Here is an 18,460-nt window from a genome sequence, read left to right as displayed (position 1 = left end):
TTTAAAAACATTTTTGACAGTGAGGCAGAACAACAATGTTAAAGAAAAATTATCATTCCTAATTGCGTTAGAAAGTAGAAATGAAATTTTTAAAAACTCTATTCAGGGAACTTTGGTGTCCAGGAAGTATTTCCATTAGAGAGAATAAAAATGTGAGGCTGTCAAAATGAGGAACATTTGAAGCTACTGTCAAACATATTAAAAGAAAAACCCACACACTCAGCACCACGGGGGATAATGGGCATCCTGTTTCCAAACCCTGACCCTAAATTCTATAAAGTTCCTAATCAGAGAAGGAGAACTTACACTGGCAGAGTCACATGGGTTGTGCCAATGGGAACGATTTCCATGGATTTGCCCCAGAATTTGTTTTTCCATCTCACATCTGAAATGAAATAATACTGAATGTTACATATTTAGCAGGAGAGCTAGGTAGATCAAAGGTTTCTTAGGCTGGATAAATGATTAATCACAATATAGGATAATCTCTTCATAATAAAATTTATCATTATTCAATATAAATAGCAAATGAGTACCTGGAACAGAATTAGAGAAACTAAAACTACAAAGTATCACCGCCCCCCACCCCCTAGAAGAACTCCAAGTATGAAAGGCATACAGAAGTGAAAAGAAGTAAAGCCCCCATGAGGGGCTATCACTGAGTATGTTGAAATAAAGTGAAATGGAACCAGAGAAGAAGAATGACCACCATGCTTGGAGAAGAGGCTTGTCGGGCCTCTTAAGGCCCTGAAAGGGCAACTTAAACTGTGGTTTGGAAGAATAGAAAGGAGTTCACCTGGCAGAGAAAAGGCCATTTAAGGTAGAAGGCATGAGAGATGTGAGAGAACAGGGTGTGGTTCTGTTCTGTGGGTCTCAGGTTGTTTAGAGAGAAGAGTAGAAATACAGCTTGAGTACAGAAAACAGCAGGCTTGATAAGCTTGGCTTCTTAAATCGCTGATTTGGGTGCACTGGGGGAAACAAGGTGTTTGTTCAGACAGAGAACTGATGTGATTAGATACAGACTTTGCCAAGATAATTGGCAGCAATGTGGAAAACGGAACAAAAGCAGGTGAGATGAGAAGCGGGTGATCTGTATTTGCTCAAAGGATCAATGAGGATGAAGTGAACCAGGACAGTGGTAGTGGAGGCAGTGGAAGGGAGTGGTCCCAGAACCATTAAGGAAACAAAAATAGAACTTGGTGACATTATTACCTGCAGGCTGTGACAGACAGGGAGAATTTGTGGATGATTTCAGATTTCTACAGCATGCATGAGCGGTGGTGCCATCAGGGAGACAGGGAATAGAAAAAGAAGAGCAGAGATGGATGACCCCTCTGGCTGCCAGGGGAGCCAGAGCACAATACACAGACCACAGGGGAGCAAAGGTGAATGCATGGAGGCCAGCAGCGGGGCAAGGCCTGGTCTAGGAGAGAGATGGGCTGGGACCAGGGAGGCCCTGAGCACATACTGCAGGATTCTATTTATATGACGTGTCCAGAACAGGCATACCTATAGGGACAGAAAGATCAGTGGTTGCATCAGGATGGAAGAGGTTGACAGAAATTGGAAGGTAGGGGGACAGGGGCAGGAGGGTGTGGTGGTGGGGAGCCATTAAAAGGTGGGTACTGGCTGAAGAAGTTTCTTTTTGGAGTGATGAAAATGTTCCAAAGTTCCTGTAGTGATGATTGGACAACTATGTGAACATACTAAAAACCACTGATTTGTACCTTTAATTAGGTGAGTTGTACAGTATATATCTCAGCAAGTTGTTACCCCCCAAAAGATAATTGGTTGTTTAAAGCAAAGTAGTAATAATGTATGACAGGGTTTATAACATATATACGTAAGATGCTTGTCCACAATAGGAAAGGTTGGGGAAGGGGGAATAGAAGGACATTTTTTAAAGTTTCTTTTGCTATAGGTTAAGCGGCAAACACCTGAAAAGAGACTGTGATATGTTAAAGATACATGAATCCTAAAGCAACAACTAAAAAAATGGAACAAAGACATATAGCTAATAAAGCAACAAAAAATATACAATGGAATCACATATAACAATACAAAAGGTAAAAAAAAGAGAGAGAGAGAGAGAAAAGAGGGAACAAAAAAATGGTGCGACAGGCAGAAAACAAACAAGAGACCAGATCTAAACCCAACTATGTCGATAATCACAAGATCCCCTGGAGGAGGGCATGGCAAACCACTCCAGTATTCTTGCCTGGACAATTCCACGGACAGAAGAGCCTAGTGGGTTATAGTCCATGGGGTCACAAAGAGCCAGACACGACTGAAGTGACCTGGCATGCACGCACGCACGCACATGTCAATAATCATAATAAATGTAAATGATCTAAACAATCTAATTAAGAGGTAGAAAAATGTCAAAATGGATTTTTTTTTTTTAATAAACAAGATTTGGCAGTCATGGACTTATGGAGAGGTAGAATTGCCCAGGAAGAAGCTGATGAGGAAGAAGCGAAAGGAGCTTAAGAGAAACTGTGATTGATGTAAGGAGCACACAGAAAGTACCTGAAGAAGACCCCTCCCATTAAATAACATATAATTAAAGTAATAATAACAATAAAGTCCTTACAAGGTCAATGACACTGCAACTAGGAGGTCAGAGACATTATGGGAAACTTTTCCCAAAGTATTTTAATGAAAAAGAAGTCTCCAGTCAAGCTTCAATTCTAAATTTTAGTAGCAAAGATTCAAAAAGGAAACCATGGTACTTGTAATCTAAACTAGCAATACTGCCTCCAGAGAGAGAAACTGGATGGTTGGGAACTGGGATAGGGGAGGGAAATTTTCCACAAAATACTCTTATCTTTTAAATTTTATAGATACATTAAAAAAAAAAAAAAAGGCCATGTAGCAAATCAGGTGTTAACCAGTTAGAATAATCTTTTAAAAAACTGACATGTGCTCATGGTTCAAAACACTGGGATGCTCAAATTTTCTTTTTATAGCACACTCTGACTATGGAATAAATAAGTTAACAAAATTAATTAATCCATTTAGGAAATATTAGCAGCAATATTTTGTCTTCAGAGCAACCATCCCTCCCCAAATTAAAAACATAATAAACTGAACAGAGGAATAACTACCCCCAAACTGAAAAAAAATTGGCAGTGTAAAATTTCAGATTTAAAATTTAAAGTTTTCAAAAGCAAAAGAACTCTCTGCAGTCTAGAGTCTAATAACTGTAAATATTTAATGTCTCTTGAAATACACGAGGCATTTCAAATGGATGTAGAATACGATACAGGGAAAAGTTACAGGAATAAACACAATGGTGAAGGGCCAGACAAAGACAGAATTTTTAAAGAAGGAGACAATCAAATTATTCTCTGGAAACTTTAATTATGAAGTCAACAAACGGCAGTTATTGTTCAGTGATGAGAGGCAAGAACATCAAATGGTACAGATTGTTCCAGCAAGATCCAAGTTCAGGGCCCACTTAATGAGCATTTACAGTAAATGATAGTGTTACACAAAATGATAGAGGCACATTACCTTGCCAGAAAACAAAATTTGCAGACTCAGCGTGACATGCAGAGATAGGAGGATGGTGGCTGACCTGATGGAAACAAAGGTGAAAAAAAACAAAAAATTAACTTTTGTGTCTCGCAAAATCCTTTCTTTCTCCCTTGCATTGAGATGTAACACAACTGCAGTGTCTAACTGAATGGAAGCTTGTTAAGTTTCCTTTCAACAAGTCTGTCCGCAAGAGGGAGCTCCTGACACAGCTCTGTCTTGTCAGGAAAAAGCCTGTGAATGGAAGCCTCCGGAAACCTGGGGGAAAAGCAGCCAAGGGGTGAGTGATGAGAGTGGAAATATGTTTTGAAAGATGTGAAAATAAAGGCAGAGACACAGGGCTGCCCAATTACAAATCAGCTAACCTGACATTAGCTTCCAAGGTCAAAATCAATGCTATTCTGAAAGTACCTGCAAATGTTTTAATTAAGATGTCAAATAGTACATATTTTAAATGTTAAGTATTTCTAAGGAACACAAAAAAACTCTTTGGTTCAGCAGATTTTATTGTATTTTATTTTGGTTCAGCAGATTTTAATCTGCTGAGCCCACTCAGTGGGTCAACAGTGCAAGGTATCTTTTTGAAAACTCTGCATCACAATGTCCAGCTACTTTTTAGATCACTGACAAGAAGACCAATCAACTGCTGAGAAAAAGTTTTTGTTCATTTTTTGTTCATAAAAATATCTTGAGTAAATATGCAATTACATTACAGAAAAGAGAGCCATCTGTAACAGGGACTATAGATCATTTCCCTGCCTTTTGTCATTGGGGTCATTAACTTCTGTTTTACTCACTAATGAAGAAGCTAAAGAGAAAATGGCTCCCCAGTTAGATTTCTTCATTATCTCAGTAACATTCAAGGCACAGGAGCAGTACATGTGCTACTATGGTGATAGTACTATCATGCAGTACTAGTAAATGAGTAATAAGCCTGGCATGATTGCTTGGGATCGCAGAGTTGGACACAACTTAGCAACTAAGTAGCTACAATAAAAGAGTAACGCTGCTAGTGATGTTTCCAGAAATTTCTATGACATAGCTGGTTCTTAGCAAACATTATCTTACATTTAGGACATTTACACATGAGAAAACCAAAACCAGAAAGATTATCTAATAACAACATTGCCCAAACACACCGAGAGGAGTGGAAGTAAAACCCAGCATTTTTAGTTTGCAGGTGGCTTTCAAAGTTTCCAAAAAAAAAGTCCTTTAAGTAGACACACCCTGTTTTCAAACATATCAAGAACTCAGAATACTCAGAGGCCTGCTTGAGGTGAACAGGTGTGGCGGGAAGTTGGGGTGACCAATCCATAACCACTGGCCTTGCTCGGAACCCTGGACTGCAGAGGGGAACATGTTTGAGAACCTCTTCTGTGGCCCTCTTCCGGTGAACAGCCGGGACAGGACGGGAGTGCAATGGTGTCCACTTGGCTTGAAGAAAAGCAGGGACAAAGATGTCAACAGTGCAGCTATCTTTCAGGTCTCAATGAACATATAAACCCCAGATCCACTATGAGGTGGGAGGTGCACATTTGCGGTCCCTCAGAGGGTTTTAATTCTCACTGACCTCTTGAGAATGTGAGCTCCTCTCCATGATTATGTGCATTTCATCTCAAACACTGACTAAGAAACCTAACTCCTAAAATGCTTTTCTTCACTGTCTTTTCTTTCAACCCAACCCCCTAAAGATACATTATATCACACAAACTGCTAAATCCTTGTCTTCTCTTCTTTCCCCATTAGGAGAACAGTGGAGTTACTTTTTAAACCTTGGGATCATACAGAAGAGGGCTTCCCTGGTGGCTCAGTGGTAAAGAATTTGCTCACCAGTGCAGGAGACGCAGGTTCTGTCCCTAGACTGGCAAGATTCCCCTGGAGGAGGGCATGGCAACCCACTCCAGTATTCTTGCCTGGGGAACCCCATGGACAGAGAGAGGAGCCTAACAGGCTATAGTCCACAGGGGTGCAAAGAGTAGGACATGATGTAGCAACTAAACAACAACATCATATAAAACTAAACTAGGGCAAGACAATACTGACCCCCCACTTTTTCACTCCACTTGCCTCATCCACTCCCCAGTGGAGGGGACAGGAGCTATGGAATAGCCCCATGCCCCATAACATAGGCAGATTTTAAGTAGATTAAGTAGATTATTACAAAGCAGATCATAAGTCATTCCCACAGAAATAATGCAGTAAAAAATGTGAAGATCACAGCCTTGGTCAAGAGTTTGGCATTTTATAAGTCTGGCAAGTATAAGCATCAAAGCAAAATACAATTCATAAAAACTAGAAACTCTTCTGTAATAATTTAAAATCCCATGAAACAAGGATATAAATATACTATCCATATGAATTATAAAAGAAACCCTATCATATCATAAAGTATACATATACATAAAATGCAAATTTGACCTTTTTAAAACAGTTGTGTCAGATTAGTGAATCACTGCTTAGCAAAGTGCCTTTAGATGGAGTTGAAGGGATGTTTTCTGAATGCATAAATCCCAACACTGACATATCAATGATTTGGTTTCTTTCTTTCTGGCTTAAAAACACCTTTGGGAGTGATTTATTTGATGTACATGACTTTTAAGAAGTTTACAAAGCTTTCCAGGGAAACTAAATTGGTACCTTATTTTTGTTTGATATGTTTCCTTCCCACAGATATTTATTCATGAAACGTATCTGAAGCCTCTGCCATGTGCTGTGTGTCAGGGAATGAGAGATTGTTCCTGGAGTCCCCCAGATCTAGAAGCTAACTGTGCAAGATCATCAATATCATCTACTGGCTGTGTGACCCTGAGGGTGTTTTTAAACCTTCTGGGCCCCCATTACCTCATCTGTAAAACAGGACTACCACCACTGACTCTGCAAACTGAAAAAAGATAGCCCATGGAAAGTACCAAGATCATCTGCTAGTACAGAGTCAGCAGAGATTAAATTTAAATTTTTTGTCATGAGTGGTATTTCCACTTAGCTCTCATGGTAACCTTGTGTCTTCATTACCCTTATCTTATGAATTAGGAAATAGGGTTTTTTCCCCCAGTCAAGAGCCTGCCCAGTGCTACATAGTTAATCACTGACGAGGGCAGCACTCTAAATTCAGGTCTTCTGCCTTCAAATCCAACACTGTTTCCTGCGATGCCCTAGCTGCTCCTTGATGGCTGCTCTCGACGCTGGGCCCTGGCTCCTGCCCAAAGCCTCGGCACACTGTTCCCATCTCATGGATATTTAGAAAATGAACCTTCTGAGTTTGACCTTTCCAACCCCTCTGAGTCTTGTTTACTTCTTTGTAAAATGAGGTCTGAGAATCCCTCTGGCTTCAAGATACTATCGTTCTAACATCTGTTTTCTTTGAATCTCTGTATCAGAGGCAGCAGTGGAGGCCAGGCAATTGGAAAAGATTCTATTAAGGCTTTGATTAATTAAAAAACCCAGGAAAAGGGGGTAATTCCCAGTTAATCATTTAATTTTTATTGATGGTAATCTCTCTAACATCTACTGGAGTAAAGAATAATGGGCACCATCTACCCTGTCTTTGCTAGTACAGGATTTAGTTGAGTTTCTCTTTTTATTACATCTTAACCCAGGCACCAAAAGGGATTAGATTTTGAGTTTGAGTCTGAACTGATTTAGACTCAAAGTGAACACTGTTAACCTGCTGGCTAAACCCACTTTGGGCTCTCTCTCCATCATTTCCTCTCCCCCTCGATCAAATAGGAGCGATTTTTTTACTGGTAAGGACCAAACATTCAGGAAATTAGTATATATGGTTTATCATGCAAGTATTTATATGTATCTTTCTTTCTACAATCTCAAAGTCAGTGAGTTTCCCTGGCAGTTAAGAATTCTTGTGATTTAGCTGAGGTCTTTCTTCACCCTGTCCTGGTGATTTTTGATTTATGCTTTCAGAATGCACTTTATATAAGAGATGGGTGGTAAGGAGACAAGAATATGAGTATTTCAATATTTGTGTATTATGTAGGTTTTTCTTCTTCAGACTGAGAAAAATAAAACCTTAAATACATCAGTCTTGCAGCTGTCCAGAGCCGTAACTATAGAGTCCTCCTAGTCTGGACGCGTCTCCCACCACAAAGGGATGCTTGTGGAAAAGAGAACAAGTGACCAGTCAAAAATCACCCAGGGAGGGGCCAAGGCATTCATCAAACATTTCCTGATTGTCTGTGATGTATCAGGCACTATCTTAGTCACTGAGGATACAATGGGAAACAAAAGAAACAAAAATCTTTACCCTCCTGGAATTTACATTTTAGTGCAGAAATGTAATGGGTGGACAGATATAAGCACATAATTTGCCAGTGGTGACATGGGAAGGAGAATAAAGCAAGGATGAAAATGGGAGATGGTGAGTGGGAATGTCATCCTGGACAGGGTGGCTGGGGCAGGACTCTGTGATGGAAATCTCTGAGGCTAAGAGAAGTAAGACAGCCAATCACATAGATAGCCAGGGGAAGTATGTCCAGGTCAGAGGAAACAGCCACTGTGCAGGGTTGACAGATGCTCAGAATGTTTTAGGAGGAGCAAAAAGGTCAGTGTGGCTGAAGCTGAATGAGCCAAAGTGGGAAGAGGCATGATATCTGGGGGTGTCATCTTAGAAGGCTCTGTGGGCCGCAGCCAGAACTTGGGGTTTGATTCCAAGTGACTGCAGAAGTCATTAGAGACATCACTCTGGTTGCTGAGTGCAGAATTGGCTGTGGGAACAAGGGACCAGATAATGAGTCTATTGCAACAAGCCCAGTCATTGATGCCAACGGCTTGGGCTTGGTGACTAGCTCCAGTGGGGTGGCAGTGAAAATGGCTTTGGAAGGAAGACCCTGGGATTTGCTGATGAACAGGATGTGGATTATAAGAGAAAGCATCTAAGGAGGAGGCCGAGAATACTGGTCTGATTTGGGGGGCAGGGAACAGTTGCCAATTATTTTCTCTTCCCCTGAGTTCAGAGTTAAGTACTTATTTGAAAAACACACAGTTTCTAAAAAAAAAAAAAAATACAGTAAGTAATAACCTAGAAATGCAGAAGCACTGGTTTGGTCACCTTACAGTTGATTTATTGCTTGTTTTACTTGAACAGCTTTGAATTTGCCCTGATAATGACTTTAAATAAGATGCTATTTTAATCAGAAGTAAATAACCCTGCCTATGAGTAGATAAAAGAACCACTCAGATGGGTGATGTGAGTGTGCACAGTGGGAAGTGATAGGTACGGTATTTTTAAAGTCCAGCCAAGAATGTTTTTTCAGAATCTGACGAGTAATAGAAAAGGAAGAAGAGCTGTGTCTGTGAAGCAAAGGAAAAAAGACTCCGTTTGAATCTCTTACAGTTTAGTAACTTTCAATAACTCTGCTCAGCTTTTCAATCAAAAAGTCAACAGTCATGGCTGGATGGGTAAATGCTGAAAATGACTTGAACAATGATCTGATAGCTGAAGTTCCTGGTAACCAGGAAAAGCCACGTTCAGACAATAGCTTAACTGCATATCCTTTATGGACACCAAACTGTTCCCAAAGGTACAGAAAAAAGAAGCAAAGTGAACTGAAATGACTTTTCTGACCAGTCTAGTCCCTGATGAAACTCCACCCAGGATGCCCGAGAACCAATGAGGAAGAAAGAACCTGCTGGCCGGACCCCTGGTCCCTGAGAAGGGAAAGGAAGTCCTTTCCTTCTGGATTCTCCCTTCTCTGGGCTTATTTAGAAAACCAAGGCTGAATCAGATTTCTTGGCAGAAAGGAAACCCCTCCCCTGAGAAGGTGGAACAGTCGGAGGTTAGCACATGTGACGGGAATGTTTATGACTGATTCCTGAATGTTCCTTGTTCACAAAGGCCACTGCCCAGCCCGCAATGAGAGTTAAGAACACATTCCTATGTGAGTTTGCAGGATGAAAGGTTTACTTGACAATGACAGGCAAAATCCCATAGTCTGAACAGAGTACAAAAGGCTATTTTCACATGGGCAGCTGATGACTCTGGCAGCTCTGAGCATGGTAACTAAACTTACACAAGACATACCAAAAAAAGGTAAGGGAGAGAGGATGCTGGAATAGAAACAAAGGGTGTCAGCTGAGGACCACTAAAAGGCACTGATGGGCTAGCCTTGGTTTTCTCATCTGTAATTGATCCTTGCCTCACTGGCCACAAAGGGTTATTGTGAAGATCAAACAAGATCCTGATCAAGTTTGAAAAGCATAAATCACCTTGCAAGCACCATACTAGTTAACTGTTAGGAGGAAAATTTGAACAGCAAGTGCCTTCTCTCGTCTCTGACTGCATGAGTCATTTTGATACCGCATTTTTGGGCCTTTTACGTGAGAGGCAATATAAAGAGGGCAAGCTTCCATGTAGCTGAACTCTGTGAAGTAGCAGTTACTTCAACTTCCTTAGCTACCGACAACTCCAAACATTTCCCCATCCCCACCAAAACCACAAGCAAATGAAATCCCAGGGCTTGGAGGAAATGGATAAAAATCACTTTCCAAATCACCCAATCCTGTTGTCTAGAAAACTCAGTAGAAAAGCCGAGTGATCTGTTTTGTTCTAGGTCCTTTCCCCTGGAGATATCTCCATCAGTGTCCTCCTTAGACTAGCGTTCCACCCCAAAATATTAATTCAGGGGTTCTGTTCAGTTTATTACATCAGTCATTCAGCACCTCTACTCATTGTAGAGAAGTACGAGAAAGCAAAGAAGCCCCCAAACTCTGAAAGCTGCAGTCCATCACTTACACATATGGACAAGGGTGGAGTCATGCTGTCTCCATAACAGAACGTTTTCTGGGCTAGAAGCAGAAGGAGCCAGACTGGCAGGTACCATTCTATAAGACAGAATAAATGCTCAGGCACTCTCTTTAGATGTGTTAAATTAGAAAGCCTTCATGCACAACAAGTAGGCTGGTCAATATAACTAACAAGGCCAAGAGAGGGAGTAGAGAAGGCTGAACTGATGTATTGCCTACTGGCTGGGAAAGGAGGACCCTGGTCAAAACCCTTTCCACTACCGGGGCAGCAGACAGCCTGGTACATTGAATTAATCAGTTACCTCTCCGTCTCACTGTACACTTATGTGATGACCACATTTTGTCTTCCTTAAGAAATCTGTCTATGGGAAAACATCCCTGGTCAGGCTGACCAAAGCCATCTGGTCCCCATGGCAAGTCTATTTTATATTCTAAAGGCATAGGGTAGTATTCTGATTTATAGACTAGACTCTTATAAATTTAGCTAGTGTGATTCTGTCCCTGAGAGACTCATTCATACTCAGATGTATTAAAAGACTCAACTACCTATGCCATAAGGCTAAATTCCAGACAGATGAAGTGGCTCCCTCATGATCAGGATGGTGGTATTCCCACAGTGAAGCCAGCTGTGAGGACTCCCGGCAGCCTCCTGGATGACTTTCTGTCAGAGACTCAGCAGTGACATTATGCCACTTTCGAACCATTTGAATCAGTAGAGTAGATATAGGATATATTTTTTCAACACTCTTCTAACTGTTCATAAACACTGGGTATTAAAAAGCATTTTAAAAGGTGCCTCTCAGTATAAGAGCAATAATCAGGTACTGAATGTGCTTCACATATCAGTGTGTTATTTTACTTATCCTTTCTGCAGCCTATGAACTAAGCATGATCATCCCTATTTTACAGATAAATAACTGAGGTTTAGAAAGTTTAAGTAGCTCATACAAGGCCACACAGTGGTGGGGTTAGAATGAAAACAGTCCATATTACACCCAGCACGCCCTATGCTACTAACAATGACCAGATCTCTTTCTTATTTATTTCCTTGGGATCCATTTCATGGAACTAAAGACTAAGTTACGTAACTCTTTCCATCTCTGTGCACACACGTCCAGGGGCTCCCTTTTCTTTCTCCCTGCCTCCACAGGGGAGCCACAGATCCCAAATCAGCCCTGCCCCATCAGGGGCTCGTGGAATTGAAGCTCAGTTTTACACAAGTGCATGTTACTACTCTTTTTTTCTACCTATTCATCCCATCCTGATTGTCTGCTGTAGTCTGAAGCTATTTTTGGCCTTTGTTTTTTCACATGAGTGCATAGAATACCATGGTAACCAAATTATATTTTCATGTATTCGCATTCCATTTTAGGTTTAGTGTTTAAATAACCCAGTTGAATTTGAATCACATTATCTTACCCTTTAACTACTGATTTAAACCCCTACTTTTTGAATATCAGTGTTTAATTTCTTGTTTTAACTGTTAACCAGAAAAAATTGACAATGTGCTTTGGGATTGTTGTCTAATCATTTTCATTTGAGTTTCAGAGAATGCTGCTCATAATTCACAGTTAAGGCCATCACCATCTTCATAAGACTCTCAGTCACACTCAGTCTCACTCTCAGTCATACCACCCTCCCCTTCTCACTCCCATAATACCAGTCCACTTATAAAGAAGCCCACTTATAAAGAAGGCACCAAGATAATAGGAGGAAAATCAAGTTTTAGCAACTCATCCTTTTATCCTCAGTTTTCTAAGAACTGGGAGGGAATCAATGATGTTTCATGTTCCCAGGCTAACATTTAGGGATAGACACGTTGAGCTGCTGCCTTAACGAGATGGGAGAGACGTGGTCTTTATTTTCAGTCAAGTTACACTCTATTTCAGCTAACCAATTCCTTATTGACAGATATTGTGGATGTCCCCAACATTCTACTACTGCAAGTTATGCTGTTATAGGTCAATAAGGACAGCAAACCCTCACGTAACACTTCCTACTTCAAGGATAAGTGCTCTAAGAGCTTTGTAGAGAATAACTCATTTGATCATTGCAAAACCATCTGAGTCTGTACCATTATCCTCATCACCACTTTACAGAGGAAACTGAAGTACAGATAGCTTAAAGGAACTTGCCGTCGGTTGCAAACCTAGTGAGAGAGAAAGCTGAGATTGGAATCTAGGCTGGCTGAGTCCGGAGATACATTTCTTGAATATTACCCCCTGCTAACACAGGTGGGAAGGGTCTTGTGGAACCTCAGGGAACTCAGGCTGTGTGAGCAGAAGGCTTGTCCATCTATTAGCTGAGGGACAGGCATTCTTGTCTGCCTCTGGCCCATCACCCAATACAGTACCCCAGCACCTAAAACAATGCTAGGCATGTGGTATAATCTCGAGAAGTATTTATGGATGGAATGAATAAATATACAAATGAATGATTTCTCTTAAATCAAAACCAAGAATAATGCATTTATTTGGTGCTCCTGCTTCTGATGGCAGTGCTCCTATTTTAGAATGGTGATGTCAGCAAGCTAGGCTGCACACTTTAAATCTCTTAACTTGCAGATTGGGCAAATGCTTTGTGCTTTAAAAATTCCTCCCTGCTACAAGTTTAAACAGAAAGAACTGTAGTGATGCACACAGCCAAGTGAGCCCCAGCCTGGCTAGCACCTTTAAGCCCATGGGTGGTGGCAAGGTTTCAGTGGAAGGAAACCGATCTCTCTCTTTATGTGTAGAAACACTGTAATTATCTGTTACTGGGAAGCCAGTGACAGGTGGGAAATAAATATTTCAAAAGCCCGCTTAATGGGAGACATGAGCAACTTCTCCCAACAAACAAAAAAAAGGGTGTATGCCTACCTGTTCTGAAAAAAACCGGAAGCCCTTGTCCTCACGAATACACTCATATGTTTCTCCAAGGACTGGATTAAAAGGCTTACTCCCAGCACGGAAGTAGCTAGACGCATATGCAGACACGGCAAAGGCTGCCACGTACACCTAGGAAAAGGGGAAGAACCTGGTTATTCCTCCATCACAAAGAAACTTATTTTCACAAAGACATGAACAAAATATAGCTTCTCTTTTTCTCTTTCTTGTTTATTTCAAAAAGGCAATGATTTGTCTCTGGCTTAATGACACCCAAACGGACTTTGGTTTCAAGTTGTGGGTTTAAATAGTGTTCATTTTGGCTTCAGAGACACATGAATCAGATTGTCCATTTGGTTTGATGCCTGCATGTGGATAGAGGCTTTCAAGATGGTGAGTCAGTCCCTATAAATCTGCCACTATCTGACAATCCTGACGTTGTGCTAAGGTTCTGGAGGAGGAGAGGGACAAACAGCATTAAAGAAGCCAAACTTCCCTCAAGACACAGGAGTAAGTCACAGGGAAATCTGCTCAATACTCTGTAATAACCTAAATGGGAAAAGAACTTGAAAAAGAATCAATACATATATTACGTGTATAACTGAGTCACTTTAGGGTACACCTGAACTAACAAAACACTGTTAATCAACTATACTCCAATGTAAAAATTTTTTTAAGAATAAGCATCCTAAGTTTAACCATTCGCAATTTGGTATTGTAGAAACCAAAAAAACTCATCTGACCAAAAAAAAATCTGTGCGAGTCATTTCCTGAGCCTGGGTAATGAGTCATAGGACAGAACACAGTAGCTTTCAAGTTTTGTTTTTCTTGGAGGAAAAATGAGAACTCAAAAAAGCAAAAGAAAGGACTTCCCTGGTGGTCCACTGGATAAGACTCCATGCTTCCAATGCATGGGTCATGGGTTCAATCCCTGGTTGGGGGAACTAAGATCCTAAATGCCACATGGCATGGTAAAAAAAAAAAATTTTTTTTAAAGGAAAATTATAGTTGAATATGAAATGAGAAAAATCTTATTGGCCCTGGCTGTGAGGGTCTCTGTGTTTTGCACAGCTCGCCTTTCAGGGCACTGAAGAGCCACAGTACAGGCCCACCTCATTTCATTGTGCTTTATAGTGCTTTGCAGAAACTGCAATGTTTATAAATTGAAGGTTTATGGCAACTTTGCAGCAAGTAAGTCTGTTGCTGCCATTTTTTCAACAGCATTTGCTCACTTCCTGCCTTTGTGTCACATTTTGGCAATTATCACGATATTTCAAATTTTTTCTTTAGCAGTGAAGCATTTTCAAAATTAAGGTATGTGAGTGAAAGTCGCTCATTTGTGTCTGACTCTTTGCGACCTCATGGACAATACAGTCCATGGAATTCTCCAGGCTAGAATACTGGAGTAGGTAGGCTTTTCCTTCTCCAAGGGATCTTCCCAACCCAGGGATCGAACCAGGATCTCCCACATTGCAGGCAGATTCTTTACCAACTGAGCCACTCGGGAAGTCCAAGAACACTGGAGTGGGTAGCCTATCCCTTCTCCAAAGGATCTTCCCAACCTAGGAATCAAACCGGGGTCTCCTGCATGGGTTAAGAATTTGCCTGCAGTGCAGGAGACCCCGGTTTGATTCCTGGGTCGGAAAGATCTCCTGGAGAAGGGATAGGCTACTCACTCCAGTATTCTGGCCTGGAGAATTCCATGGACTGTATAGTCCATCGGGTTGCAAAAAGTTGGACATGACTGAGCGACTTTCACTTAATGTTAAAAATTAAGGTATATATATTGCTTTTTAGATACAAAGTTATTGCATACTTAATAGACTAAGTATAGTGTAAACATAAGTTTTATATGCACTGGGAAACAAAAAAACTCATGCAACTCACTTTATTGTAACACTTGCTTTATTGAAGCAGTCTGGAACCAAATACACAATATCTCTGAGGTGTGTCTGTATTCTTTTGGTCTTTTGAGAGGGAGGCGGGCAAAAAAATTAAACCTAAGTAGCAATAGCAAATTTTCCTTTCTAATACTGAGTAATAATCTCAATGTTTCCTCTTATCTGCTTATTTTATAAAGTTTCTTATATTGGGGAAAAAAGGCTGGGTACCTTTCATAAGTGTTCACTATTCACATAATTTTCAATGCCTTTCACAAGCTGGACCCACCTTACCACCTCACACTAGAGTGTATAGAACACTCTAGAGTAGCTGGAGAGCTTATTAAAATCAACTTGTGCTCAGTTCAGAGTGTTCTTGAAACCTGGGTATCTGTTCCTCTCTCTGCTTCCTCAGATGTCTGTTTTCTGATTAGCAGCAAGGTCACACGTCTATATGGAATGTTGAGTCAACCCTGAATCACCTTCACAATTTAATATAACACATGTTGAAAAGAACCTGGAATCATTCATGATGCAGGGGGAGGAGTAAGGGAGGGAGCAGGCAAAACAAAGCATCTTCCTTGTGGGCTGGCAACATGAGAAAGAATCTCTGCAGGGGTAGAGTCGACCCTCGTATTTGGAGCAGCAAACCTATTACATGGGCTAGGTTCTTCCTTAATGCTTTTCTGAACTTTCCTTTCTTAATGTATCAGTGCCTTTCCTCAAACTTCTTCTCAAGGTCAAATGACTCCAATCAATCAGCTGACATCCTAAGGGTCTCTAAATTGCTACAAAAATTAAACACCTTTAAAAATGCTTTCATCTTCAAAGTCAATCATGCTCTTTAAAGAAAAGCACTGTCCAGGAATGATAACTTTGAACACTTTCCTTGGAAGCTATTTACCTCCCTTTGTTAATAGAAATTCTCTGGGGGAAGAGTAACAAAGAAGACAGAAAATAAACAGCTTGTTTTTCTCTCCTACTCCTATTATCATTAGCATCAAGAAAGAAAATCTCTTTGATGGGAGAAGTCCCTGGAGATAGTATGGGATGAGATGGGAAGTCTCTTTCAACCAGGAGTTAAGATTTCCCCTTAATCCTCAAATTACTGAAGAAATTGAAGTTTTAAGGAGAGTTTAAACTGCAGAATGTGCACAATTTAGAAAACAAAGGCATCCTCCACCAGTGAGAGGGTGATGTCTGGCTGGGTCCCTGGGGCTGGAGGTGAGCTCTCTGATTCAGCCAATCAGCAAATGCCCAGGACAGAGATGCTGAATGTGGGGGAGGACATTGATGTGCCAGCATCCCACACAATGAGCTTTCTGTTGAGCAGGTAACATACCAGAAGGCAAAAAGAGGAAGAGGCACTCAGTTTTGAAGAGCAAATAGCCACAGTCACAGAAAGGGTTGAGTTGGCCACAATCTTATCACCAAGGTATCTCTGTCCTCTGTCCCCACAGGACAGGGAAAGGATGAGAAATTCTTGGAAGCCCCATTACTTGATTAGAACTGATACTAACTAGAGAACAGAAGATTAATTTTTCTAGGATGATTTTTATTTTTTAACTTATTCTATAAAAGAAGTGGGGAAGGGGAATCAACTATACTCTGATAAAAATTGATTTAAAAATAGTGGCAGGGGGAGAAGAATCTTTCTGATGTGAAAACCTCTTCTGTGACTGAATGATATTTTCTAAAAATTCAGGGGCTGATGGGACAATTTCAAAAATAAACCAAAACCTTCTCATGGGAAATTTACCCTGGAAAAAACAAAAAAGAGCTCAAAAAATTAAATTCTCCCCACTCAGAGTAGTAAAAATAAACATTCAGACAGCCCTCAAGACATGTTTTCCAGCCAGGCAATATCAGAACAATCACATGGAAGGTTCTGGAGAAAGAGGAAGCCCAAAACCACAGAGCAGAACTACCCTCAGGCAGCAGCTGTTACAGGAAAGCCGCCCTCAATGGCCATTCCTGACCAGGTGACTGAAAGCAGCCAGGCAGAGGGGACGCGGAGGGGGCCAGGACATGAGCCTCTCTGATGGGCAATCCAGGTGGAAAGCGGAGGACAGGAGCCCAGGTGCCCGCAGCTCAGCTGCGAAGGCGGGCGGTGAGGGGGCAGGGTGCGTGCTCACCATCCTCTCCAGGGCGCTGGGCAGCTGGGCGGCCTTGTCCAGGAGCTCACTGTATTCCAGCTCCTCGCAGAGCCTCTGCAGCGTGTTGAGGGGCTCATTGAGCTCCACCGGCATGGCCACCTTAGACAGGTCCTTCCCGATGTTGTTTCTCAGGATGTTCCACAAGCTGACGTTACTGGACTTGGGGCACGGTGCTGGCAGGCACGTCCTTCTTTTGGACTTGGCTTCCCCTCCACTGTCGATCACTGGCCCTGAAAGGGAAATCAGCCTGGTTGCCTTATGAGGATTTTCATTTTATTTTACTACTGAAAAGGAAAAAGAAATCCACCTTACCGAGCAAGTATGCGATACTGTTAACCTCAATTATCCAGATTATGACTAAAAGTCAGACAATATAAAGAATCTTGAGTAGCTGAATGGAGCACCCAAAATTATAAACACTAAAACTCATGGACTTTCTTCACAGGGAGGTCTTCATGCTACTGCTCAAAAGCTAGTTCTTCAGAGTTTATACCTGAGGATAATACTGGAAACTAGACTGCTATGCTCAGAGTAGGTTATTTCTAATCTCCTTAAACCATTTAAAAGCACTTCATGTTCTGATAAGAATTTATTAAAATCTTTTAAAAGATCACTGCAAATTCTGATAAAACAATTGTGCATATTACAGGAAAATTATAAAGGAAATAAAAGTCACCCATTATCCCACCACCTAGAAATAGTAGTCATTTATATTGGAGTATTTTCATTTATTGTTTTCTCCATACAGTTCATAATGTTTGTAGAGTTTAATGCTTTGCTTAATCAGTTAAAATAAATATTTTTCTATGCTACCCAGAATTCTTCTAAAACAATTTTAATGAATGTAAAACAATTCCATGCTATGTATAAGCCATAATTTTTTGAATCATCCATCTATTGTTGGACTTCTAGATTTGTTTCAATGTTTTGTTATGATGCAAAAAAAGTTAGTTAATGTACATATTCTTGGATATTTGATTATATCTGATTATTTTCTAAGGACATAAAGAAGTGGGATTATTATGTCTAAGAACTCAAACATTTTTAGACTTCTGATTCATGTGAGCATACTGCTCTTCAAAATTTCCCATTTATCAACAAGCATGTACCAGTGTCCATGTTCTGACATCATTCTAGGCTTGTCAGCATTCATTTTGAATTTTTGGCAAATCATTAGGTGGACACTGCTATCTCCTTGTTTTAACTTACATTAAAAAAAATTACTATTGTGACTTGGAATGTTTTCATGAATATTCTTTTCTGAATT

General features: G+C 40.7%; 1 protein-coding gene across 3 annotated transcripts in view; it reads right to left on the bottom strand.

The window, feature by feature from the left end:
- The window catches only part of OSBPL3 (oxysterol binding protein like 3), a 196,348-nt gene that overhangs the window by 20,741 nt on the left and 157,147 nt on the right, over positions 1-18,460 (bottom strand). For all 3 annotated transcript variants that reach the window (XM_043872172.1, XM_043872175.1, XM_043872174.1), the window contains 4 exons: positions 17,173-17,423; positions 13,152-13,289; positions 3,517-3,580; positions 307-385 (listed from right to left, as the gene is read on the bottom strand). In XM_043872172.1, coding sequence (XP_043728107.1) covers positions 307-385; positions 3,517-3,580; positions 13,152-13,289; positions 17,173-17,423 — 532 coding nt within the window. The remainder of the gene's footprint in view (positions 1-306; positions 386-3,516; positions 3,581-13,151; positions 13,290-17,172; positions 17,424-18,460) is intronic.

The sequence above is a fragment of the Cervus elaphus genome, chromosome 18 (genome assembly GCF_910594005.1).
Source record: "Cervus elaphus chromosome 18, mCerEla1.1, whole genome shotgun sequence".
Classification (NCBI taxonomy): domain Eukaryota; kingdom Metazoa; phylum Chordata; class Mammalia; order Artiodactyla; family Cervidae; genus Cervus; species Cervus elaphus.
The sequence above is the reverse complement of the archived record's forward strand: the minus strand, read 5'-3'. Positions and strand labels throughout refer to the sequence as shown.